The sequence below is a fragment of the Eschrichtius robustus genome, chromosome 1 (genome assembly GCF_028021215.1).
Source record: "Eschrichtius robustus isolate mEscRob2 chromosome 1, mEscRob2.pri, whole genome shotgun sequence".
Taxonomy (NCBI): domain Eukaryota; kingdom Metazoa; phylum Chordata; class Mammalia; order Artiodactyla; family Eschrichtiidae; genus Eschrichtius; species Eschrichtius robustus.
Window position 1 is genome coordinate 29,135,057 of NC_090824.1, and position 26,284 is coordinate 29,161,340.

General features: G+C 37.4%; 1 protein-coding gene across 13 annotated transcripts in view; it reads left to right on the forward strand.

Moving 5' to 3' along the window:
• Positions 1-26,284, forward strand: part of NUMB (NUMB endocytic adaptor protein) — a 189,265-nt gene that overhangs the window by 153,547 nt on the left and 9,434 nt on the right. For 10 of the 13 annotated variants that reach the window (XM_068543116.1, XM_068543213.1, XM_068543184.1 and 7 more), the window contains 4 exons: positions 4,013-4,045; positions 20,154-20,228; positions 22,200-22,340; positions 25,682-25,886. In XM_068543116.1, the coding sequence (XP_068399217.1) occupies positions 4,013-4,045; positions 20,154-20,228; positions 22,200-22,340; positions 25,682-25,886 (454 nt within the window). The remainder of the gene's footprint in view (positions 1-4,012; positions 4,046-20,153; positions 20,229-22,199; positions 22,341-25,681; positions 25,887-26,284) is intronic. The other 3 variants (XM_068543194.1, XM_068543223.1, XM_068543203.1) reach the window with 1 other exon arrangement.

Below are 26,284 nucleotides of genomic sequence, written 5' to 3' on the forward strand. Positions count from 1 at the left end.
AATGAGCCTTTGGAAAGCCTTAATTCAGCATATGGCTTCACGTTTACTCTCTAAATAAGGAAAAACTAGGGATGGTTTAAGTTTGCCCAGAAGATAATTAAGAAGTGGTATTTAGTTGTTTAGTGAGCAGTCAATCCTCTTCACTGTCTAGTTTTCTTTAACCTACTTTTAATTAGAAACCTCTCTTTATTACATAGGTAGTATACGTTCATTCTGTAAAATACAAATGAACAAAAACAGTACATAAAATCTCTTGCAGTCCCAGAGATAGCCACTATTCACTGTCTAGTTTTATTTTTATTTATTTATTTATTTTTTATAAGGGCAGAGTACCTGCCTCTTTTTAAAAATTATTTATTTATTTATTTATTTATTTTTGGCTGTGTTGGGTCTTCATTGCTGTGCCCGGGCCCTCTCTAGTTGTGGCGAGCGGGGCTACTCTTCGTTGCGGTGCGTGGGCTTCTCATTGCAGTGGCTTCTCTTGTTGCGGAACATGGGCTCTAGGTGTGCGGGCTTCCATAGTTGTGGCACACGGGCTCTAGAGCGCAGGCTCAGTAGTTGCGGCGCACGGGCTTAGTTGCTCCACGGCATGTGGAATCTTCCCAGACCAGGGCTTGAACCTGTGTCCCCTGCATTGGCAGGTGGATTGTTAACCACTGAGCCACCAGGGAAGCCCTGTCTAGTTTTAAAACTGATTTTTTAGTTGAGTGAATTTTTTTGTTTTATTTTACCTTTTGGTTTTTAACCAAGGAAATTGTAAACTATAAGCATGATTATTTGAGATACAGGACTTACTTAAATAATAAAATTATTGAAAAAATGAGTTTTTATCTTTACCAGAAATAGGAACCAAATTGCTGTTTGAAAAATTATATCTATGCCTGGAACAGTGTCTGGCACATAGTAGCCACTCAAAAAATATTTCTGGAATAAATATAAAGAAAACAATTCAGTCCTCAATATGGGGTCAAATTGAATTTCGTAGTAATCATCATAACAATATGTTATATTTAATGTTTAAAGTTTATGGAACCCTTTTGCATATCTCTAAAAGATCCTTATTTCCCTGTGGTCTCTTACAACTAAAATGAAATTGTGCATGTTTGGATTGCTTTTCTGGACATACTTAAACTTTTGAACTTTGAAGGAAGATTGACCACTTCTGACTTTTGATTCAAGAAGTTCTTTAAAATTTTTCTGACTAACCCTACCCAGGAGACTTGGAGCAAGTGTTGTATAATAATTTTGCACAGGCAAACAGGTATTTTTAAAAATAAGATTGAAGTTTTCGGAGACTAGTGCCAATTTCCTATTTATTATACTCACTGAAACTTCCCCTTCTATTAATACCCTTTCTAATGCTGTATGAAAAAGGCTGCAGAAAGTTGGAAGTCTTCAGATGTTGTTCATCTCAGATCATGTTAGTCCACAAAAATTCATGCTTTTTGTCTTCTTTTCATATTTTTCCTGTACAGAAATTTGTAGATGCCTTTTTCCCTTCTTTTACCGAACATTCATCTAACAAACATGTATAATCTACTGTGCCAGATGCTTATATTGTGCCAAAAGCTATGTGTCTGGAGATGTTTGTTTATTTTCATAGATGATAAATATTCCTCTTATCGTTTCAAATGAATGGAAGCAAATGTAAAAATGTACAGACCTACAGATTAAAGAAGAAATAGCATGTCTGGAACAAGTTTGAATGCCAAAAAGTTTTAAAATTTAAAGAATTATGTAGCTCAGATGTACCAGTTAAATAGGAAAACAAACATCTTAAACCTATCACTCAAATGATCTTTGAACTAAAAATGTAACATTCTAGCGCTTTTTAAATTTGTGTGGGCTTGAAGAAGCAGGATAATATGCAAGTACAGTTTTTTTTTTTTTCCTTCCAAGTAGTCCCTTACAATTTAGGATTACTTTAACTTCAGTTAGAAGTTATCAGCATACTTAATATTTTCAAATGAAAAGGTATTGTAACTAAACAACATATGCTTCTCAGAGCATAAATATGTTTAATTTTTTTTTACTTTATATGTATAAAGTTAGTTACAGTTATTTGCTATTCATTTACTTTGTGGCGTAATTTTACCAGTTAGCCACTTAGGGACTTAGATTATATAGGATAAATGACAGAAATGACTCTAGCCCATTTTCAGTGCCTTAATGGCAGAGTTAGTTGCAGGGGGAGGAGTACTGTCATTTATCAATCTATTTTGTAAAAAGTGTATTGGGCCTTTGGTTATCTTGCTTGATACTGGTGCAAGATGCCTTTCCTTTTAAAATGTCTTTTCTTCCCATTATCTCTGTAAGTGTCTCTCCCTCTCTGTCTTGGTTTTAGACTAGTTTCATTACACTACCAGTTTCTAATATGTTGATTTTTTATTCGCTATTTGATAAATTTGTTTTAATGTATGTTCTTGTTTTAGCAGGTAAAAGAATCATAATTTAATTTTTTTTAAATTAATATTATCCTCTAATAACTGTCTTTTGACGCATTTTGCACGTCAACTTTTTTCATTAACATCTGAGGTCTTTTATAAATAGAAGGCAAACTCCATGTTTAACAGGAGCTTTTCTGGGAGCTAAATTAAATATTAACGAATCTCCTTCCCGCATCTTCCTATCCCTAAAGAATGGTGAATCTTTTAACTTGGGCTGCATCTTTTAAAAAGCTGGTGGTTACCTAAAAGCCTAACGAAACTAGGGTCACCAAACTTGGCAGCAGAAATAAGCTTAGTCTTATTGTGATAACTATCCCAATTACCTTATTATATTTCTAGCTTAAGTTCAAAACATTTTGTGGATATATTTGATGCTGTTTGTGATTTTCAAAACCTAGAGAAAAAACAAACCATTCAGTGTTTGAGAGTATTGAATGAGTTTTATGAGTCAAATTTCTGTAGAGTTGTCTTTTTCTAGACATTTATTCACTATTAATAATGGATTATAAAAGGTAAAGGCTTAAAGTATAGTTCAACCAAAACTAGGAAATGTTAAAGTTAAGCTAGCTTGGGTGAGTTAGAACTCATCTACTTCGCATAAGTTCTTCAGATTTTAAATGGTGGCCAGTTTTCAAAATTTGTATATGCTTAAAAATTGGTGCTGGGACCACAGACAGTTGTGTCTCTCTTACCTACGTAGTTTTAGAATTGTATACTTAAAACTGTCAGTACAAATTTCTTTCTTCTAAAACAGTAGCATTTAAAAAGAAAACAACCCTATTCTTCAAATTTTAGTTGTAGTTAACAGATGTGGTTTGGTTCTCAAATGTATTAGTTTTCTCAGCTCCAGTGAAAGCATTGACCATGTGTTCTTTATAGATGATTTATTCTGTGTTTGAAATAGAACATATCTATTATTTCCCCACGATTGCTATGGAATCGATCAGCACACACATACATACAAACCTATCCTAATGCATAAGTAAGAATTCTCTAAGTGACATCTTGAACTCAGCAAGAAAAAGTCTGACAAGGACCCTCCCTTCACACTCATAATTTAAGTGTAGCATTTTTTAACGTTACTTTGTGATCATTTGAGTGTGGACTGGTTTTTTCATTGGTGACTTCCACATATTTGACCACTGATTTTAAATTGAAAAATGTATGTGAACCAATCAATTTACCACTCACTATTATGAAAATTTAAATGCAAATCTCACAAACCAGTATGTCCTAGTCTTTTTCTCTGCTGCCAAATTTGAATAATCTCTGTTTTAAAAGTCAGTAGAGAATGCTAAAGTAACTAGTTGCTCTGCATGGATACAGGTTCTGATTTCTTCTCTTTCTGCGGATTCTTAGGCCATACAGTATGTTTCGCTGCATTTTCATGCACCCTTCCTTTTTCCCTGTCACTCCTGGTATGGATAACTCTTTAAAACTCTCACTCCCTTCCGCTTCTCCTACTTTGCCCTTCACCCAACCTCTGTATGTGCATATTGCTGTGAAACCCTGGGACATTTAGCCCATACAATAATAGCGCTCGACTTGTCCCCCTGTTCCTCCAGGAAAGGAAGTTCTTCAAAGGCTTCTTTGGAAAAGTAAGTTTGATGCCACATTCATGCTTGCTTTATAAGGAGTTACACCCCTAGTATAGCACTGACACATTTTTTTGAAAAAGAAGTACAGCTTTGGTTTCTTTGTAATACAGGAATTGATTTGACTAAGTATGGAAATTAATGAATTGGAAAGCTGCTATCTATGATATTACCTGTATGTTGATACTAAATCTAATGATTCCTAGGAAAGTCCAATAAATAAATCAAGTAGGTTAGAAAAGAATTGCTTCCTCAAGACTAGGTGTTAAAATAAATTTAATTTGATCTTGCAAAATTGTTCATATTAGCATATTTGTTGAGTTTTTTAACAAGTAAGTTTTACTTAGTGTTCAATATTGACAGAGAAGTGGGAAGAAATACTAAATTCAAGTGAAAATTAAATGTATCCCAAATTTTACATTCATTGCTATTACTTTTTTTCAGTCTAAGTTAAATTTCAGGTGAAGTAAGTGAAAGTACATAAACTTATCTTTGGGGATCCTATGCTTTTTAACTTGGGATGGTAACCTAAGAAAAACTATCTTATTTAGTAGTCTACCAAATGTCTGTCATATGTGGAATGTTCTTTATGTAGATGCTTTTCAAAGAATGCTTGTTCAATGTTCAGATTTCCTTAGAATTAAGAATATATAGGATGGGACTTCCCTGGTGGCGCAGTGGTTAAGAATCCGCCTGCCAATGCAGGAGACATGGGTTCAATCCCTGGTCCAGGAAGGTCCCACATGCCGCGGAGCAACTAAGCCCGTGTACCACAACTACTGAAGCCCACGCGCCTAAAGCCCGTGCTCCGCAACAAGAGAAGCCACTGCAATGAGAAGCCTGCGCACCGCAACGAAGAGTAGCCCTCACTCAACGCAACTACAGAAAGCCCGCGTGCAGCAACAAAGATCCAACACAACCAAAACTAAAATAAATAAATAAAAATAAAAAATATATATATACATAGGATGACAGTACAGAAATAGATAACTACATTTCTAACATTTTTGAGTAAGTGCTACGAAATAAGTCAGACTGAGACAGTATAAGAAAAAACTACTGTCATTGTATAACTGAGTGTACATTACTAAAAGTTTATGTGAATATGAAAATCCCATCACAGTTCGTTTTTCACTGGGTGGTTTTGTTACTTTAAAGGACGATTTTTTTTTTTCTGGCCCTGCCATGTGCCATGCGAGATCTTAGTTCCCTGACCAGGGATCAAACCCGTGCCCCCTGCAGTGGAAGCTCGGAGTCTTAACCACTGGACCTCCAGGGAAGTCCCTAAAGAACAATTTTTAAAAATTATTAGTTTCCACTTTCTTCTCAATTAAATATTTTAGTTGTAACCCTTTTTTTTTTTTTTACATGTTCTGGTTTAGGTCACCTTTATATTAATGTAAACAAATTTGAAGGATTTTAGATTGAACTTCTGTCAATCTGAAATAAAAAGTCGTATAATTTACCCACACACGTCACAATAAAATTTTTTAGTAGATATTTTGAGCCTGAGTCAAATTAACAGGTCCGTAGAATGTGGGATCTATATCTACAAAGAATAAATCCTATAGACATTTGCATCATTATAAATAGACACTATAATTGTTAAGCAGATTTTTTTGGTGGAGCATTTATTCTTTCCTAAATAGAATTTCTCAAAGCAATTTCGCATCACCCCAATTACAATACAATTTTAATTATCTTCTAAGTGATCAGTTCTTAATATGTCAACTTTAGTAAAACAGTCTTTCTTGTCCATGAAGGCTAGGTAGAGAAAGCTAAAGGAGAAAATATTGATTTGGTTTATAGAAAAAACATGTTAAAGTATATTTTTTAAAAGGTTATAACATGATGTTAAAGAACAAAGATAGCTCGCACTTGAGAATCAGCTCCAAGGTGGCAATATTCATTGCTATAAATAATGGGGTCATTGTGCATCTACAGTGTCACCAAACTGGGTCACACTGTGCTTCTTAGCTGTTTTCACTGCATTTTGCTACATGGCAAATCTATATGGTATGAGAAAGAAAACTATGAATTATCTCAGTCCTTACAGTAACCCTGAAATTATTATTTTCCCCTGTTTTACAGTGAGAAAACTAAAGTTTACAGAGGTTAAGGGACCTGCCTGAATCCACAGATACAATAAGTGGTAGAATCTAGGATTTGAACCCAGATAATCTGATTCCAGAGTCTACACTCTTAATCACTATGCTATACAATCACTCAGTTTTCAGATTATTTACAAGCAAAGTTTAAAAGATTTAACCTTAAAAGATGCTAGTAAATAAAGAGCTTCCTGGAAACTCATTTTTACTTTATAACTTTCTTCTTTAAAGGTAGTAATTTTTTTAAAAAATTTATTTATTTATTCACTTTGGCTGTGCCGGGTCTTAGTTGCGGCATGCGGAATCTTTAGCTTCGGCATGCAGACTTCTTAGTTGCGGCGTGCCTGTGGGATCTAGTTCCCCGACCAGGGAATGTACCCGGGCCCCCTGCACTGGGAGCGCGGAGTCTTACCCACTGGACCACCGGGGAAGTCCCTAAAGGTAGTAATTTAATTTTGGATTTTTGTCTCTTGTCAATTTACTTTGTTACTAGTTAATGCTTTAAAGAATCTTTTTCAGTGGTTCAGACTAACATTTTATTTATTTAGAGATGTTTAAATCATACTAGTGAGATTTTCTTAAAAGATACTGATTGATCCCATAATGTGAACAAATATGAACCTCAGAATTTTTTTTTCTTCCAGTTTTATTGAGATATAATTGACTACAGCACTGTATAAGTTTAAGGTGTACAGCATAATGATTTGACTTCATACATCATGAAATGATTACTGCAATAAGTTTAGTGAACAACTCTCATCTCACAGAGATACAATACAGAATTCTTATGTTATTGTGGGGAGAATTCTTTTTATGGCCAGGCAGTTTTATTCGTATGTACAATTTTTTTAATTACAGTAAGTCATTCAAAGAGTTTGGAAAATCAAGGGAGAAAAAACCATCACCTATAACTTTCCAGAAATGTGCTTTTAAGTGAAAAACTTTTCTTTAATTTGGAGCCTTTTAAACCTTTCAAGTTGCCATCATTCAACTCATATTCACACTAATCTACAAGAAGTAGTCTGGTGAAAGAGATTTGGTTTGTTGAGTTTGCTAGGTCAATTGTGTTTTGATGAAAGCTAAAAATGAAGAATCTCATAGGGAGTTTTTATCTAGTAGAGTTCCTCATAAATTTTGATACTTTCTTAGCCTTCTTATCATGTATGGTTTAATGGTCCAGGATAAAGAGAACAACAGTTACCAAGTGTTTCCATCAAACACATTTGGAGAAAAGTAGGTAGATGGGAGAATTATTAGCCCTGATTCTGAATTTGTAAATCACGGCCAGGAGAACTGCTGCTGTTTTCCCTAAGTTGCGTCCTGGAGCTGACCACCCTGTCCTATTCCTGTCGGGGGCCTGACCTCCCTGTTCCTCCAGCAAATGGGAGCAGTACCTTCAGAAGCTTTAGCAGTGAGGAACAGATAAACCTGGGTGTGTTACAGGGCTGTATTATTAACCTGTTGTAAGATTACACACATCTTAAAAGAGAAGGAAAAAAAAACCTGAGGCTCTGAAATACCTTTTTCTAAACTTAGCTACATTAAATTGCTCATTTTTTTAGGAAAGTCAAGAATGTACTCAACTTTTTAGGAAGTATTACATACAGCTTCTAGTGTATTTGGCCATACTCAGCAAATATTTTATTACCAAGCAATTACGTGACACTTAACATTTGAAAAGGATATTAAAATTTTAATGTATTTGGGGAAACTCATGAGCTAAGTAATCTATATTACCATTTTATGAGGAACTGACTGAACACAGAGATATAAAATGTTTTTGGGCCACCCTATTAGGTCTCTTTTTAAAGCCATTGTATTAGAAAAATTCAGTTCAGTCTACCTCCTGTGAGTCTTTCTCCTGGGTGTGTCCTTTACTACTGACACAAAACACTTTACTTCTAGTCATCAAATGTGTAGAGACTTTTTTCCCTAACCAAACAATTCTCTGTGACACCAGCTAGGTGTCCTACAATTTAACTCAATTCTAACACTATCTACTTGGAGATAGTGTCAGATCCCACAGATTTAAAGACTCAGTCTCACAAGACTGCTCCCACCCACTTCAGATGCCAATTGCAATTGTAGGTCCCCAGGTTACCCATAATAACGTCTGTCTAATTTGGCTACAAATTGGAGGTTCCCATGACCTCCTCCTCAGGTTTGATTAATTTGCTAGAACAGCTCACAGAACTCAAGGAAACACTTAACGTTTACCAGTTTATTAAAGGATATGATAAAGGATACAGGTGAAGAGCCAGATGAAGAGATACATAGGGTGAAGTCTGGGAGTGTCCCAAGGGCAGGAGCTTCTGTCCCTGTAAAATTGGAGTGTGTCACCTTCTCCATGTGGATGTGTTTGCCAACCTGGAAGTTCTCTGAACCTGGTACTATTGGGATTTTGTGGTGGCTTCCTCACGTAGGCTTGATAGATTATTTATTCCAATTCCAGCTCCTCTTCCCTCTCTAGAGGATAAGGGTTAAGGCTGAAAATCCTAAGCTTCTCATCATGGCTTGGTCGTTCTGGCAACAAGCCCTCATCCAGGAGCCCACCCAGGGTTGTCTCATTAAACAAAAGATGCCCCTCACTTAGGAATTTACAAGGGTTTTCAGAGCCCTGTGTCAGGGATGGGGTCCAAGACCAAATATCAGGACAAGAGATGCTCTTTGTGTTCTTATCACTTAGGAAATTACAAGAATTTCAGGAGGTCTGTGCCAGGAACCAGGGACAGAGACCAGTATATATTTTCTACTATCTCATAGCCACCTACTTGTATTTATGTAGTACTTTATAGTTTGTGATGTGTTTTGACCTACTTTCTAACTTGTTACTCACAACAGCTCACTGAATTAGACGTGATAGTTCATGAAACTACATTTTACAAATGAATAAACAAGCTCAAAGAGGTCACCCAGCTAGTAGTAAATGGCAGTGCCTACCCTGAAACCAAAGTTTTCTGAAACTTAGTGCAGAGTTCTTTCACCTACCCTGTGTTGTTCTGTCATTCAAAAGCGTTGGCCTCTGCTTTCCTCGGATAGGCTTTAATTATAGTGAATGGAGAAGTGTCAAATGCAGGGGGCACTAGACAGCTCAAGGGCCTGAATGCTTCCCACAAACATGCATTGTATGGCCTGCGCACAGTTCATAAATTTGGATTCGTTGCTAATATTTCAAACATTGAAAGTTTTCACATCAAAACTATTACATCTATCTTAAGAATGGAAGATCTGGCAAAACGGCATGCTTTGTATGCAGCACCAGTGGCTTGAGCTGAGTACCAGTTGTGCCCTTTGGTTGCCTGTTTGCCACATCCCTGCAACTCCCTATGGTCCCTACATTCAGCCTGCTTCACTCATTTTGTTACCGCTTTTATCTGTAGGCGTTTGAGTTTGTGAACTCCTCCCTGGGCTATTATTTGATTGTGGTGTGGGGCGGGGGGGCGCCTGTTAACCACTTCTAACTGCATAAAAAGCACCAAAAATATTATAATATTTGTTTTAACAGATACTGTTAATGTACTGCCAGATATAATTTTTCAAGTTTTGATGCTGTTACAGTTGTTAAGTGGCATCATTAGAAATGGTTATGTTTTAGAGAATACATAGTTGAAAAGTAATGCAGGGTTATATTGTTTTCAACTAATTATCAAGAGTAAAACATTTCATGGTATTTATGACCACTGTTAAGTCAGTGTACTCACATCTACATTCTAATTAGATTTCCTAAATTTTCTCCTCAATGGCAAATTGTACTTAGTGCTTATCTTCACTCTGGATCCTTTCCTTTACACGTGAGGAAATATCACTTGCTGCCTCTTTCCTTTTCTTCCTTTCTGTTTTTTAAATTCTCATGCCCTTCTATAAATTTTACCTTCTTTTGTATTTTATTAGGTGCATCTTTTAGGATTTGGTTTATTTATCCTTTTGAAGTGCAATATAACAAATTTCTGAAGAAGAAAAAAGACAATCCCAAGAGTACTCAGAAGATTTCCATTGATCCTTGGTTTCAGTATTTCCTGTGACATGATCAACTAATATGTCAAAGCCCTGGCCATTGATCTTTTCTAGATTTAAAAAAAATTCATTAACCTTTGGAGTTACCTTTTTTATTTGTATTCATGAAGACTTAGTGGTTCTCAAGCCTCAGGTCACAGTGTCTAAAACATACTAGGGACTGTGCTAGGCTATCCAGATCAAAGATGAGCAGACAATCTCCATTTTTTAAGTCCAGTTTACTCTCATTTTCAGATGACTATTTGACTCCTCCTTCCTTTTCCTTAAACCTCCAGAATTTCTTACTCTGTTCTCTCTTTCAGTTGATGACCTTGCTTCCTACTTCGCTGAAAAAATAGAATCAACCAGAAGAGAACTCTCGAACATGACACCACATCTACTCACCTACGTGAATCTGTTCATATATACTCTGCTTTCCCTCCTATTCAAGGGATGAACTGTCTGTGCTCCTAGCTGAGGCCAACTCCTCTGCAAGATTCTTACACTAGCTCTTACTCATTCCAGTAATGCTACCCCCCTCCTCCATAAGCAGTTTTTCTTTCTCTAGTGGATCATCCATTAGCATTAAAACAAACCATCTTTCTAAAAAAAGGTTTCTTCTTGGTGCCTTCAGTTTCTGCTCTCCTTTCCCCTATTAAACTCATTTAATCAGACTTTTATTTACTCAACCTATCAGCAGCATTTGGTGTAGCAGCCAAATCCCTCCCGCTCCTCGAAACAGTCTATTCATTTGGAGTTCAGGTGTCATACTCTCTTGATTTTCCCTTGTGTTGATGCCTACTTCTTAGTCTGTGGACTGTTCTCTACCTACACTTCTCCCTTGATGATCTCATCCAGTGTCATGGATTTAAATACCATCTCTATGCTGATGATTTTGAAAGTTCTGTCTCCAGACATCTGCCCTGAACTCCATAGTGGTACTTCCATCTTAGAAGCAGTATAGCATAGGGGTCAAGGACACAGGCTGGGGATCTGGATTAATGGTATTTAATCCTGGCTCAGCCACTTATTAGCTTTGTGACCTTGGGAGAGGTTCTAAACCATTCTGTACCTCAGCTTCCCCACTTATAAAAAAAGGATAATACTAATTCCAGCTTCACGTGATTGTTGTGAAGATTAAATGAGTAAATATAAGCAAAGTGTACAGAATAGCCTGTCATATGGATGTGTCAGTATCATCATCATCATTCAACATTTCACACTAACGTGTCACAGACCAAATTCCGAAACGCTCTCCCACATTACTCTTCCCTAGTCTTTCCCATCCCAGGCCATGTGCTTTAGCCACAAATCCTGGATCTGATCTTGACTCCTCTCTTTCTCTTTTACCCTGTATCCATCCCATCAACAGTTCCTGTCTCACTACCCTCCACCACTACTGCCGTGGTCCAAGCCATCTTCTCCGCTCACCTGAATCATTGTGTTAATGTTCTACACAATCTGCTTTCATTATTGTGACCCTGCCATCTGTTCTCAGGGTATCAGTCGGAGTGATATTTTTAAGACAGAGGTCTGATTGTGTTGCTCCACTGCCCTAGATCCTCCAGTAGCTTCCTGACCTACTCAGGGTAAAAACCAGTCTTTTAGGCCTAGCAGGCCATTATACATGCATTATCTCTGTCCCTTTTCCTATCTTCTCCTATTCTTGCTTCCTGTGTTCCAGCCACACTAGCCTCCTTGCTGTTCCCTGAGCATACCAGGTATGCTTCCACCTCAGGACCTTTGCACTTACTGTAACCTCTAATCTGGAACACACATCATCCAGATATATGCATGGCTCACTTCCTCATCTCTTCCCATTTGTTCAAAAGCCCCATTTTCACTGAGGCAGTCACTGAGAGAACCTTATTTTAAATTTCAAATACCACCCTCCTCCATATACAAACACTCACTATTCCCCTTCCTAGCTCTATTTTCCTCTGATAGGGGTAATCACCATTTGTCATAGCATACATTTTACTTATTTGTTTTTTTTTTATCTCTTCCTTACTAAAACATAAACATTTTGTGGACAGAGATCTTCACCTAATTTTGTTCACTGCTGAACCTTGAATGCCTAGAATAATTTGTGGTCCATAGTAGCTGCTCCAAAATGTCTGAGTTAGTGAATGACAAATGCAGTGCTTTCAAGTTCACCCTGTAGTGGGAAAAACCAGACAGGTAAAAGAAAGTAGTTAACAAATTGTGTAACAATAATAGGTACTACTGGAGCAGAGAGGGACAGTGAATGTTGGAGATGGTGATTAAGGCTTCTGAAAGGAGATGATACCTGAGGCTGAGACTTAAAACTATGACTTCCAGTTAAACTAAGTTAGAGGAAAAAGGCATAGAAGGAACAGCATTAACAGGGCCACTGGGGCGACAGAGAACCTGCTCCAACTCATTCACTTATTCAACCTAAGGATATACAGAAGGAGACAGAAGATAAGACCCAAGTTTATGGTACGGATGAAAGATGGTGGGGAAATCATTCACTGTGAGAAGAGGTGTGATGAATTTGGTTTTGGACAGGTTGAATTTGAGGTCCCTGTGGAAGTTTCACTCTTTCTCTTATATGCATTTGAAACTTAATATGAACTTAATGAACTTAATATGAACTTAAATGAACTTAATATTAGAATAATTTCTGTTCTAGGTTCCCTCCTCCTCTCAATTAAAAGTGCTTTGTAAACTAGAAGAGCTAAGTAGCCTCCAAAAATCTCGCCTTTGTTGTTTGGTTCATGACGTGCTATTATCCTGATTTTCTCGAAAGCCTTTAAAGGCCCTTCTCACTTAAGAAAGTGCAGGTTAAAAGTTACTGCACTTTTAAGGAAGCAGCCATTGGAGATAGTACCAGTCTCACATCCTACAGAAAGTTGCGTTTCTCTGAGGTACATACTGTATCTCGGAATTATAAGACAAAATTTGGTCATTACACAGTTCTATTCAGAAATTCAAATGTCATCAAATGATAGATTTGAAGGCCCTCTCAGATTAAAAAAGAAGAAGAAGCCAAGTTTCCTGTTAAGGAAGTCTCTCATTCACTCATTACGAGACACACCGTGTCATGGTTGCCTACTAATATATCATTATTACTCCATAATGACTGGGTTATCTCTGTGTGTAGGTGTGACAGAAAGACTGACCAGAGATTCTTTGCATATTGGGTACCCTTGAAGACCTCTTTGGTGTGTAGCAGAAAGAGCTTTGCACAATAGAATGGCAAATCACCGTTGCTCAGAAAGAGTGACTTGCTCTACCCTTCCTGCCCAAATTTGTCTGTTTGCTGCTGTTGATTCTTAACATTTCATAACTATGCCAAATTATGCTTCTGTGTGTCTTTAGCATTTCTTTGCTTTGGCTTACATAACACCTTTTTGCTCTTGTCTATCATATGCCCAGCACAATTGTCTTGCCTCCAAATATCACTTCTGTTTATGTTGATTAATTGTGTGTTCTTATCTCACTGGTGGCCTTGGGAATCATAGAACTTTAGAGTTGGACTGCGCCTGAGTTCGGGTCTCAGTTTAAAATAATAGGATATAAGCACATTTGTTCAAAAAAAGAAAAGAAATAGAATTCAGGGACAATTCCAAACAGTTCTAGTATTTCAGTATAATGAATTGTCTTTCCAAAACAGGTTTAATCACTTTCCAGGGATTATGATGATTTATATCAGAGGTCATCAAACTATGGCCCACTACCTATTTTTATAAATAAAGTTGTATTGGAACAAATCCATGTCCATTTGTTTACATATTGTCTATGGCTGCTTTTGTGCAGCAGGGCAGAGTTGGGTAGTTGTGACATAGACTGTATGGCCTGCGAAGCCCTAAATATTTGATATCTGGTCCTTCACAGAAAAAGTTTTCCAATCCATGATTTAAACAGTTTAGAAACATACTTCTCCAACTGGAAATCTGAAGTACTTCCCCTGAGAACAATATGTAAAACAAGAGTGACTATGAGGATCTGTCAGCATGCTGAGAACACTACCAACTTGTGATCTCCGTCCATTTAAAAAAATTTTTAAGTGGTGTCTACTAAAAAAACAAAAAACAAAACAAACAAAAAAACCCCTGGAGATTAATAGGTAGGTAGATGGCAGTTCTTTATTGTAATTAGTTATTTCATTGCCTTTTATTGTGAGTAGCTTTTATATTTAGGGGAAATGATCTTAGTGTACTGAGTTTGTTTAGTTATTATCTCCATGTCATTTTTGCAACCTTTTTGTCTTTCTTCACTGGTATCTTCACGTTAAGATTACCTGTGCATTCTCTTACTTGCAGTACAAGTTTCCTGATTTAATAATTTGTAATAGACCCATTTCCTGCTATCGTTTTCTCCAGTGTCAGAGTCTGCTTAATTTCTGTACTGGTTTATATCTACCCAAAATAAAAGGTGTTTAAGGGAAATGTTAGTTTTAAAATTTTAACATGGATATTTAGAGAGTTGAGTGGTTACTTGAAAATTATACTTACATTTGACATTTTTCACTCATAGGGTAGCTTGATCCTTCTCAGTTTAAATTCTAAGTTACTGAAGTTCTGTTCACGTTAGACCCATTTTCTTTCCTTGAAGAATAAGCAGTTTTCTCTTTGTTGTAAAACTATTTTTCATGCACTAACACTATTCATTGTGAATTCTACCTATAACCTTGAAATTATTATTAAAATAGAAAGTGTTGGAACCGTGGTGATGAAATAATTCTTACTGTCTCACATATACGTTACCCCTACCACGTTTTTATTAGTGTCTGAAGTATTATGTAGTCTTTTTTTTTTTAGGGGTGTTTGTGTCACTAAGATGTATGTATATTCTATCATATAATAATGCATATATGTGGAATCTAGAAAAATGGTATAGATGATCTTATTTGCAAAGCAGAAATAGAGACATAGACGTAGAGAACAAATGTATGGATACCAAGGGGGAAAGGGGTGAGGAGGGAGGAATTGGGAGACTGGGGTTGACACATATACATTATTGATACTATGTAGAAAATAGACAACTGATGGGAACATACTGTATAACATAGGGAGCTCTACCTAATGCACTGTGGTAACCTAAGGGAAGTCCAAAAGGGAGGGTATATCTGTATGTGTATGGCTGATTCATCTTGTTGTGCAGTGGAGGCTAACGCAACATTGTAAAGCAACCATACTCCAATAAAAATTAATTTTAAAATTTTTTTAAAAAGTTTTTAAAGATGTATGTATATTCTACATTTTATACTTACTCTGGGTTATCTCTTTTTTTAGTCCTGTGGCTAGCTAACTTTGGCCTTATCTCCTGAGGTATTGGCTTAAGTAGATAGTTTTAGGGCAAACAAAAGGAAAACTTTCATCTTCTATGACTTTTATCATTTTCTAAAAAGTGTTTAGGAATCTTAATTTGTATTATCAGAATGAAAGACACTAAAGTTTACAGATAGTTCAGAAGCATTACTACTTTAGAATTTGTGAGAGGAAGTCCGGACTTAATTTCAGCTGCAGGTGTCTTTGAGTGTTAATATCTCAATACCTGACTGAAGTAATTGTAATGTGGCAAACTATACTGACATCCAAGAACTGGCACTCAAATGTATGAACAAATGGAAGAATTCATATTATCTGTTTTCTTTCCCTATTTAGAGAAATCAGATGCTGTGAAATATAAATACAATGCTTCACTGATATATTAGTACAACACTATAAAAATTAATATAAAGACATACCTCAAAAAGCAGAGATATTTTCATAATAGTCTAATAGGGCCAATAAAATATTTCCCTGTATATGATAAGGAAACTAAATGGGGAACAGTCCTATTCTAAAATGACCTTTTATTTTTCCCACTGTTAGTCTCCCAACCTTGTAGTAGTTCTGTCTGTTGCCTCCGATGCTGAACACTGTAGGCTGCAGTTGCACAATGAGCATGTTGATATAACTGCAAATTGAAATTTCTTACACAGGGTTTTCAGTGCCTTTTGGCAGTCTTCTGTGTCACTGATTAGCTGTCTCCTATTTCCTACAGCGGATATTTAGCAAATTTATTCTTTCAACAAATATTTCTTAAACTCCTACACTGTACCAGGCATTGTTCTAAGCTCTGAAGTTATAGCAGTGAACAATAAGGATGGAAAAAACCCTGCCATCATGGAGCTTACGTCCCAGCAAAATACTAAATGCTACATAAGCGTTGGTTAAATATGGGCAGTTACAGTTGTTGATGGGGTGACTGTTGTCCCAGTTTGCCTGAACAGCCCCAGCTTAACACCTGTTTCTGGGTTTTAATAGTGTCCCCTTTCACTTCCAAAGTGGTCCCAGTTTGGACAGTAAATTATATGGCCACCGTAGTTCTAAACCTTTTACATCTGTTTATTTATTGAATCCTCATAATAATCCCATGAGGTATGTGACATTATTAATATCATTATGCAGATGTGGAAACTGAAGCATAGAGAGGTTAAGTAATTTGCCCTTGGTCATACTAGTAAGTGGCAGAACCAGAATTCAAACCCAAACAACAGCCTGGCTCCAGAGTTTGTGCTGAGTCACTATACTGTACCACCCCAATACTGCTATGGTAAATCTGCTTTCTTATTCTGCCTGTCTACCTTCTTCTCCCTAGCAAAGTAAATCAGGTAATCTCATCTCCTTGACAGATGAATTTGTGGCTCTTTGGAGTGAACTTCCTCAACTTGTCACTCACTCCTTTACAAATCTGTCTTCATTTTTACTTGGCTTCACTCCATCCCTCTATTTCAAGGAAGGGACATCCCTCTTCCCATCTAAAACTTGTATTCTAGCCTCATCCCATTTTGCCTCCTGGAGGACTTTGTTCTCTACATTACTCTTTTTGGGCCTTCAGTCTCCATCTTTCCACTGGCTTTTCCCATTCAGCATATAAGCATGATCTGTTGTTGTTGAAAGTGGGTGTTACTCCTTCAAGAAGCTTTATTGTTGGGAAAATTTTTTTTAAGTTTATTAATATAATGATGATAAATGAATACCAATTATTTATTACCCTCTTTAAATTCCAGGTACTGTATATATCTCTGATCCTTTTACCAACCCTACAGATACTTTACAGATGAAGAAATGGAAGCTCAGAGGACTCCATAACTTGCTTAGCTTATGGATAGTGGCATTGAATTCAGACTTGTATTTGTCTTACTCCAAAATCCATTCTATTTCTAGTATATCATGTTAGTTTACCACAATTCTGAAAGGACGTCCCTTGATCCTCTGCTTGTCCTCCATCGCCTTATAGCTCTTTTTGTAGAAAAGCTTTTTTAAAGAGAGTATTTAACATGTGTAGACTCCTCTTGCCTTTCATTTACTTCTCAACCCATTCTAGTCTGACTTCCACCTTTTTATTAGTCAGATCCTCCAAAGAAACAAAACCACCGTCTGTCTCTCTCTTTCTCTCTGTCTCTGTGGGGGGGGGTGTGTGTGTGTACACACAGAGGCCAGCAGGCTGGAATTTCAGGCAGAGTTTCTGTTACAGACTTGAAGCAGAATTTCTTCTCAGGGAAACCTCAGTTTTTAACCCTTAAGGCCTTCAACTGATTGGATGAGGCCCAGCCATATTATCAAGGGTAATCTCCTTTACCTAAAGTTAGTTGATTGTAAATGTTAATCATATCTGCAGAATACCTTTATAACAACATGTAGACCAGTGTTTGATCAAACAACTGGGCAACCATAGACTAGCCAGTATGACACATAAAAATAACCACCACAACCTCTATCACTCTGTGGTGTCTTACTCATTGCTAAATCCAGTGGACATTTTTTACATCTTTCCTTAACTTGGTCACTTTGCAACATTTGACATTTTGGACCACCTGTTACTTCTCGAAACCCCTCTCCCTTAGTTTCAATGACCCTAATCTCTTTTCATTCTCCTGTCCCTCTGGCTATTCCTTTTCTGATATTTCATTACTTGTCTCCCAATTCCTTAATTATTAATGTTCTCTCCTGTCCTTGGCCCTCTTATTACTCCCGCAATTGATGTCTCCCCAAACTAAAATTCCATCTTAGAATTCTCTACTGAGCTTCAGACCTGTATATCCATATTGCTTGGATGTTGCACAGACATCTCAAACTTTGCTTGTCTAAAACTGAAATCCTATTCTCCCACTCTCCAACTTGCTTCTGCATCTCTTCCTTCTCTATCTTAGTTTGTGGTACCGTCTCCACCCAGTTAGTTTACCAAGCCAGGAACCAGAGAGGAGTCTTCAGCATCTCTCTTACATTTACCATTTAAGACTTTCTCATCTCCATTCCTATCTCAACCAAGAGAGCTCAACCCTCATTTTCTCTCACCTAGAATCTCGTTGTGGTATTTCTACCTCCCATCAGTCTCTTTCCAACCCCTCTACACTGCTGCCAAAGTGATATTTTAAAAATGCAAATCTGTTTATTCATGTTTAAAATTCTTTCGGTAGCTCCTAATTGCCCACAGAATGAAGATAGAATTCTTTAGCAGGCACGAAGTCCTCCATGGCTAGGCCTTTCTGCTCTTTATATTCCGCTGCGCCTCGCTCACCCATCCTACTTCAAGCCACACTGAAATATTTATAGAGCCCAGATTTGCTGTATTGTTGGCTTCCACGTCCTATTCTGCTGTTTCTTCTGCCTGGAATGTCTGCTACCTCTATTACTTCCCTGCCTTCCTACCCCCACCTGGGGCATCTAGAAAAATTATTTTAGTACCCAGTTCAACCTTTGGTTTGGAATAACCTTCCCCCAATTCCACAAATAGATTTGACCATACCTCCTTTCTGACATTGTTACAAACTTTTCAACTCTACTGTAGCACTTATTACTGTATTATTTATTTTTTGTTTATCTGTCACCTTTCAATGGACTGTGTGAACTCTTCGAGTATTTCTACTGCCTGGCATATAATAGGCTCTCATCAGATATGTCGTGGTGGTGGAAACGGAGCCCAGAGTGGATTATACAGTTCACTTAAATAAGGCCATGCCTTATTGAGGAGTGCTGGGCTTGGACATGTATAGTGAGGAATGGTAGACATTTCTTTATCTTCCTTTGTTCCTTCTAGAGGCTGCTGTTCCAACCTTTAGTACCAGATTCCTTTTGATCTATACTTTTTATGATGTTCTGATACCTATTCTCAGCCTTCACTTTGTTTTTGTTTTATTTTGCTTGTATCTTTGGAGCAGTTAAAAAGAAAGGAAGCTATTTAAATTACTATTACAAACTCCCACTGTCCCATTTTCATTCCATCACAGGAGAAATCATACATCAGTTTGTTCTCATGTGATTCTTGTGTGCCAAAAGTCTTTTCTCAGCCAGTAAAAAGAATTCATGTTATAATGACTATTTTTCCAACAGTTTTTTAATTCTCCTGTGTCCCCAAAATGTCTCCACGCATTTAATGTCAAATTAAAAACTAAACCAGTTCTGTGTTAATCCTGAGAGAAGAAATAATGGTTTTTAAAGATTGTTAAAGGAATAATGAAGCCTTCTTGGGTTTTTAATATGAAAATTTCAGGTGACCAAGGGTCCTGCTATACACATTGGGGCCAAAGGATAGTAGAATGGCCAGCATCTCAGTTTAGACTTATGTATTACTTTCTACTCTAAATGCACTTGTAGAAGCTACTTGTGGTGTAACTCCTTATGTATTTAATATTTATCTAACTCTTGGTTTTCGTGGTTGAGTTTTGAAATGAGTAAAGAATCTACTTATTCTTTGCCCTTTACAGAATGTGATATCTTGGTTTTTATTCCATCTCTCCCCCTTACCCTTTACTTAATTTTATCTTATTATTTTGCATTGTGTTTCTAAAATAGTGGCTTTGGCTTGTTTTTTCTTGAATGTTTCTGCAGTTTGGTTTGAGTATCCAGCTTTGGCACCCTTCCTGAACTTGACTCCATCTGTACTTGTGACTTTTGGAAGGCAGAAGTCAGTGTTTTCTAGGGAGATGACTATTTTTTAATATTATATATGTGTGTGTCTCCCCCACCCCCTTCCTTTTTGGTTTCTCTTAAAAGACTGGAAAGAAAGCAGTTAAGGCAGTCCTGTGGGTATCGGCAGATGGACTCAGAGTTGTGGATGAAAAAACTAAGGTAAAACTTTCGTAAGCTTAAATGTTACTGCTCATATGTTTTTTATCCCTATGATCAAATATAATGCCATTAAGCTGTTGTAGTCACTCTATATCCTTCCACTTTGTCCAAAGAATGATCTTTGGAGAGACTAGTTAATGTTCAGAAAAACCAATTTAGTTACTCATTTACCTTATGAAAAATAGAATTCTCTCAACATTTTGGTCTACATGACACAGCATGTTTAGCCTACGGCGTATTAGCATTTAATGTTAAGATCTGAGTTCTGTTTTTGTTCTGACACGTTAAAAAGGTTTACCCCCACAAATATGATGTGAAAAATGATGGACCTTTTATTGATATCACAGTTAAAAATTAAAAAAAAAAAAAGTTGATAGACCATATCTAAAATTTCTTCTTGTTCCTTAATAAAACACTATTTTTAGAAAGTGATATTTGAACTGATTAACCTACTATTTAACTGAAGACTCAATTTAAGTGAAATCTTAAGGACTAGTAAATTGCTCGTTTGGTTAACATTTATTTAGAATCCACACAATATCTCAAATAATACGTAGCACTTTGCATTTGAAAGAAAGTGATCCTACATGCCTAAATAAGAATAGACATAGACTCTGCCCTTAGAGAGCATAAGGTGTTATTTATATAAGTACATTTAATCATTAATTCGAACTTTCTAAGAGACCTAAATCTGGAGAAATTTTAACAAGAAGGCAATTTTCAAAAAGAAAAAAGAAAAAAAACCCTCAGGTGTCACTGGAAGGAGGAGAAAGTCTGGCAGGTAAAGAACAGTTTTCATGGGTAGCTTGCCTGATATATTGTAAGTGATTTAATTTAGCTACATTTTAGTTCTTTTCACTAAGGCTTTTCTTTTTTTTTTAAGTTCAAGAGAAGTGGTAGTCTTAAATGTACATTACAATTGGAAATAACTGTCATTTTAATTAGCTTATTTTGTGTAGTTTTCATTAGTGCTTTGGGTGAAATTTGTTGTATGTGGAGGCTATATTTTTAATTGCTTTACACGATAGTTAGAAAGTGATGTTGCCCCCTAATGGTTACTTATAACACTGGAATTAATTAATTTACTTCTTCCCGCATTGAGTGATAATAGTAATTGATGACTTGTCATCCTGGGGCACATCATGAGCAGAAAAGAAATTTTGCAATATGTATAACAAATGAAGGGCTCATATTTAGAATATATAAATGACTCCTACATATCAAAAGAAAAATGGCAGATAATCCAAAAGACTTGAATCACTTTGCTGAAGAGGAAATTCATAGTAATCAGGGTTATACAAAATAAAATTATAATGAGCCACCAGCATTGCAAAACTTTAAAGAATTGACTGGCAAGTTTGTGGAGCAATTGGAATTCTCATAGTTAATGCTTTATAAAAGCCATTTTGTTTGCATGTTTTAGCACTTACAGCCCCCATCTCAGCATCTAGGGATTTTAGGCCACTGGAATATCACACAGAAGAGCCAAAGAGCGTCAAGATTTTAAAAAACATTTTGTGCAATGTTTATACTATGTGTAGACGATGTCATTCAGCAAGTATATAAACATAGAGAGTCATACTCAAATGATCAGTAAGTTAATAAATACATAGAGCTGTTCTGGAAATGATGTTATTTGAATGTAAGTTATTTGGAAATTGGATTAAATTTATTGATTTACATATATTGTAAAATTGAACATGGAATTTACCATCATAAAACTAGAATCAGCAGGCATATATTATATACATGAAGATGAAGTGAGGAAGGCATCTGCGGAAAGTGCCTCTTGGGATTTCTCCTAGGTCAAATTCTTAGTATTCAGACTTCTGGCTCAGATCCAGCTATTCTATAGCCTTGATGCATTAGATGTAGAGATTTTGTGTTGTGAAATGAACATCCTGTGTTTCTTCTGAGAAACTTGATTAACCTCATAAGTCCTCTATTCCTTTGTGTTTTCCTTTTTTCCAGGACCTCATAGTTGACCAGACAATAGAAAAAGTTTCTTTCTGTGCCCCAGATAGGAACTTTGATAGGGCCTTCTCTTACATATGTCGTGATGGCACAACTCGGCGCTGGATCTGTCACTGCTTCATGGCTGTCAAGGACACGGTGAGTCCAATAGCATGGATTTCATCATGACTAGCCTCAGTCACCAAGCTCCTTCTGGGTTGGCTCAGCCCAACAGTTTCCACTACATTTTTAACAAGTACGTGCTGTTACAGCACTTGGAAGTGCCTAAACTAGCCTGCTTTCACTCCTTTTATTAAAGTATTCACACTCTTGGTATAACCCTACCACTCACAGAGCAAGATGATTGGCTGACATCCAAGGTCATTAAAGGAAAGTAAAAGTTCTCTGGTGATGGTGGCTGCTAAACTTTCCTTGAAACTTTTCATTATTAGAACTATCTTCAAGATCCTTACATGCATTTGTTTGCTAATTCATCTGGGTAGAAGATATTGGCATGTGAAAGGCGCTTATAAATTCATTTACAAAGCGACTCTACCACAAGAACTGAGTGGGAGTATATTTTCAATTAAAAAAATAGAAATACTGGGCTTTCCTGGTGGTGCAGTGGTTGAGAATCTGCCTGCCAATGCAGGGGACACGGGTTCGAGCCCTGGTCTGGGAAGATCCCACATGCCGTGGAGCAGCTAGGCCCGTGAGCCACAATTACTGAGCCTGCGCGTCTGGAGCCTGTGCTCTGCAACAAGAGAGGCCACGATAGTGAGAGGCCCGCACACCGCGATGAAGAGTGGCCCCCACTTGCCGCACCTGGAGAAAGCCCTCGCACAGAAATGAAGACCCAACACAGCCATAAATAAATAAACAAATAAATTAAAATTTAAAGAAAAAAAAACAAAAAAAGTAAAAAAAAAAAAAAAATAGAAATACTAAATTATGGTACAGTGAACTATGCTAGAAATTGTTACATAGTAGAAATTTTAGTTTTGTTTAAAAGTAGAGAATAGGGACTTCCCTGGTGGCGCAGTGGTTAAGAATCCTCCTGCCAGTGCAGGGGACACGGGTTCAAGCCCTGGTCCAGGAAGATCCCACATGCCACGGAGCAGCTAAGCCCGTGCGCCACAACTACTGAGCCCGCGTGCCTAGAGCCCGTGCTCTGCAACAAGAGAAGCCGCCACAATGAGAAGCCTGTGCACTTCCACGAAGAGTGGCCCCCGCTTGCCACAACTAGAAAAAGCCTGTGTGCAGCAACGAAGACCCAATGCAGCCAAAAATAAATAAAATAAAATAAATTAATTAAAAAACAATAAAAATAGGGAATAATCGAATCTATCATTCTTCATATAAATTACCCAAAATTCTGATATGAAAGACAAGTCTCTTAGACGATGATGATCTTAATTATAATATAGCATTGAGTGTGTAATTTCTGAGTTTTTAAACGTCCAGACAGAATAAGGCAGTTGTAGCCATTCATGACTACAACTTGGTGAACTCTTGCTAAGGTTTAACCTGAAGGGAAGTGGTGGCCGTACTCTAATATTGACCAAAAACTTTTTTTTTTTTAATTAATTTATTTATTTTGTTTATGGCTGTGTTGGGTCTTCGTTTCTGTGCGAGGGCTTTCTCTAGTTGTGGCAAGCGGGGGCCACTCTTTATCGCGGTGCGCGGGCCTCTCACTATCGCGGCCTCTCTTGTTGCAGAGCACAGGCTCGGTAATTGTGGCTCACGGGCCCAGTTGCTCCGCGGCATGTGGGATCTTCCCAGACCAGGGCTCGAACCCGTGTCCCCTGCATTGGCAGGCAGATTCTCAACCACTGCGCCACCAGGGAAGCCCCCGACCAAAAGCTTTTTAAAAAGCAGTTGTATAAACAAATATTAGGAGCTCAAGCTCTGAATCAGATATGGGTTCTGTTCCTCTTTCTGGTTCTTACTAGCTGTGGGATTTGGGGCAGGTTATTTAACATTTTCTAAGTCTTAGTATCCACTTCTATAAGATGGAGATAACAGTTGTGGGGACTAAATTTGGTAACAAGTATAAACACTCATAGCATAGGGTCTGGCCCATGGTAACTGCTCCACTTCAAGAACTTCTGCCATAAGGCCTAGCCGAAATAATAAGTTTCCTTGGCCTATAGTTCTGTCCTTGTAATAGAGCTGTGTTCAAATGCACACAGGTTCTAAAATTCTTTCGGTCCTCTCTCCTATTTCACCCTTCAATGCCTACCCTTGTATCATCCTACTAAGAAGTTAGATGGAAACTCATGCAGATTCATAAAGAGTGAGTCTGTCAGTCTTTAAATAGGCAGTCATGTGAGATCTTACAGTTGGCAGTCATGTGAGATCTTACAATTTACAGTCATGTGAAATCTTAGGGACAAAAGCATTTCAGACATTTACCTCTCCTTATGATATCTGATATTGGCATATAAAATGCAGTGAAATTATTTACTCAGAGCGATATGTAGGAGCAGCTGCTTACATGGTATGACTTTGGAAACTCCACAAAGGTTTCCCTGTTCTCAGATATCTCTTCTCGCTGTTAAAGACGCCAACAGTTATTATATCATCCCTAACTTTTTTATTCTACAATTAGGGATATAGTTTAAAATACAGATAACCCTGGTAAACAGTAACCCACCGAATTTGTTAAATTTACTCTAGGTAATCCAGTGGATCTTTAAAACAATATTTAGTTTACATAAGCTTTCCTCTCCTCCCACACACAAAAAATTCAGGTTTATCTGTTTAATTCCTTTATAAGTAGAAAATGTGGGTGAAAACATGCTTTTACTCTTGCCTGTGTGTGGTTGGGAGGTAGAGTTGGGGTTTGAGAGAGCTGGAAGATAGGGAAGTTATGGGAGAGAGCCTACAAGCACTGAGGGCCCAGATGGGGTGTGGGAGGAGCATTCAGAAGGGGAGACTGAGAAGGCTAAGCTTTCCTCTGCCTGATTGCTTCTCATCGCTGCAGTTGTATTTATTTATCTGAAGTTTTAAGTTTGCGCCTTTTTTTCCTAGACATGTTGATAGTATATTTAAGCTCTGAAATTTGCCCTGCCTTTCCAGTGGTTTCTTAGAAATGCTTGGTAAATATTCCTACTATTCCCCTAAATGGCAAATAGAGGTTTGTGTGTCAAGACTTAGGGCTTGGAACCTTGAGCAGTGTCTTCTAAGCTGGTGACCAGAGTTAACGTGAGCGACAGAGGGACCTGACTAATAAGGAAGTGTTGGTGGCTGCTCAGAAAGCACCGCTTACCGATGGTCGCTTTACCCAGTGCCTACTACAATAAAGGATCATAAGCATTACCTAAGGTAATAATTCATTTAGATTAATTTGGCATATTAATATACTAAAATCTAATTTTAAGCTGGAGTTCCTAACATTTTGCCTGTGTGGAAACAGACTTATTTTGTGGTCCAAGCTAATGTGTAATTTTTGACACCATAACTCTAAAAAAGTTTTTTAAACCTTCTGTTACATACAGGGTGAAAGGCTGAGCCACGCAGTGGGCTGTGCTTTTGCAGCCTGTTTAGAACGTAAGCAGAAGCGGGAGAAGGAATGTGGAGTGACTGCTACTTTCGATGCCAGTCGGACCACTTTCACAAGAGAAGGATCATTCCGTGTCACGACAGCCACTGAGCAAGCAGAAAGAGAGGAGATTATGAAACAAATCCAAGATGCTGAGAAAGGTACAATCTGTTCTACTGCAATGTGTGTTTATTTAAACAGTTTTTCCCAACAGGTTAATATTTGGAAGCTATCAGGGGCAAGCTTTTCACAGTCAAAGAGAACTCTTAGCAATATATGAAGACCTTAAAACAAAGCTAAAAATTTAAACAGAGTCCTTTCCTTTAGAGTGGCTTGTTTAGTGGCTTCAAAGTGTTTACTCTTCCCATTATGTTAAACTACCGGGGAAGCTGAGAGTGCAGTTGAAGAAGCTGCAAAGACATTCAAAAGCAAAATTGGGAAAACCTGCGTCCTCAAACAGATTTTTAAATTCTGATGCATCTGATCTCTGTGAGAAGCAAATGCTATCAAGGACCTACATTTTAAAGGAAGAAGTACAAGTCCCAGGTTTAGGCTGCAG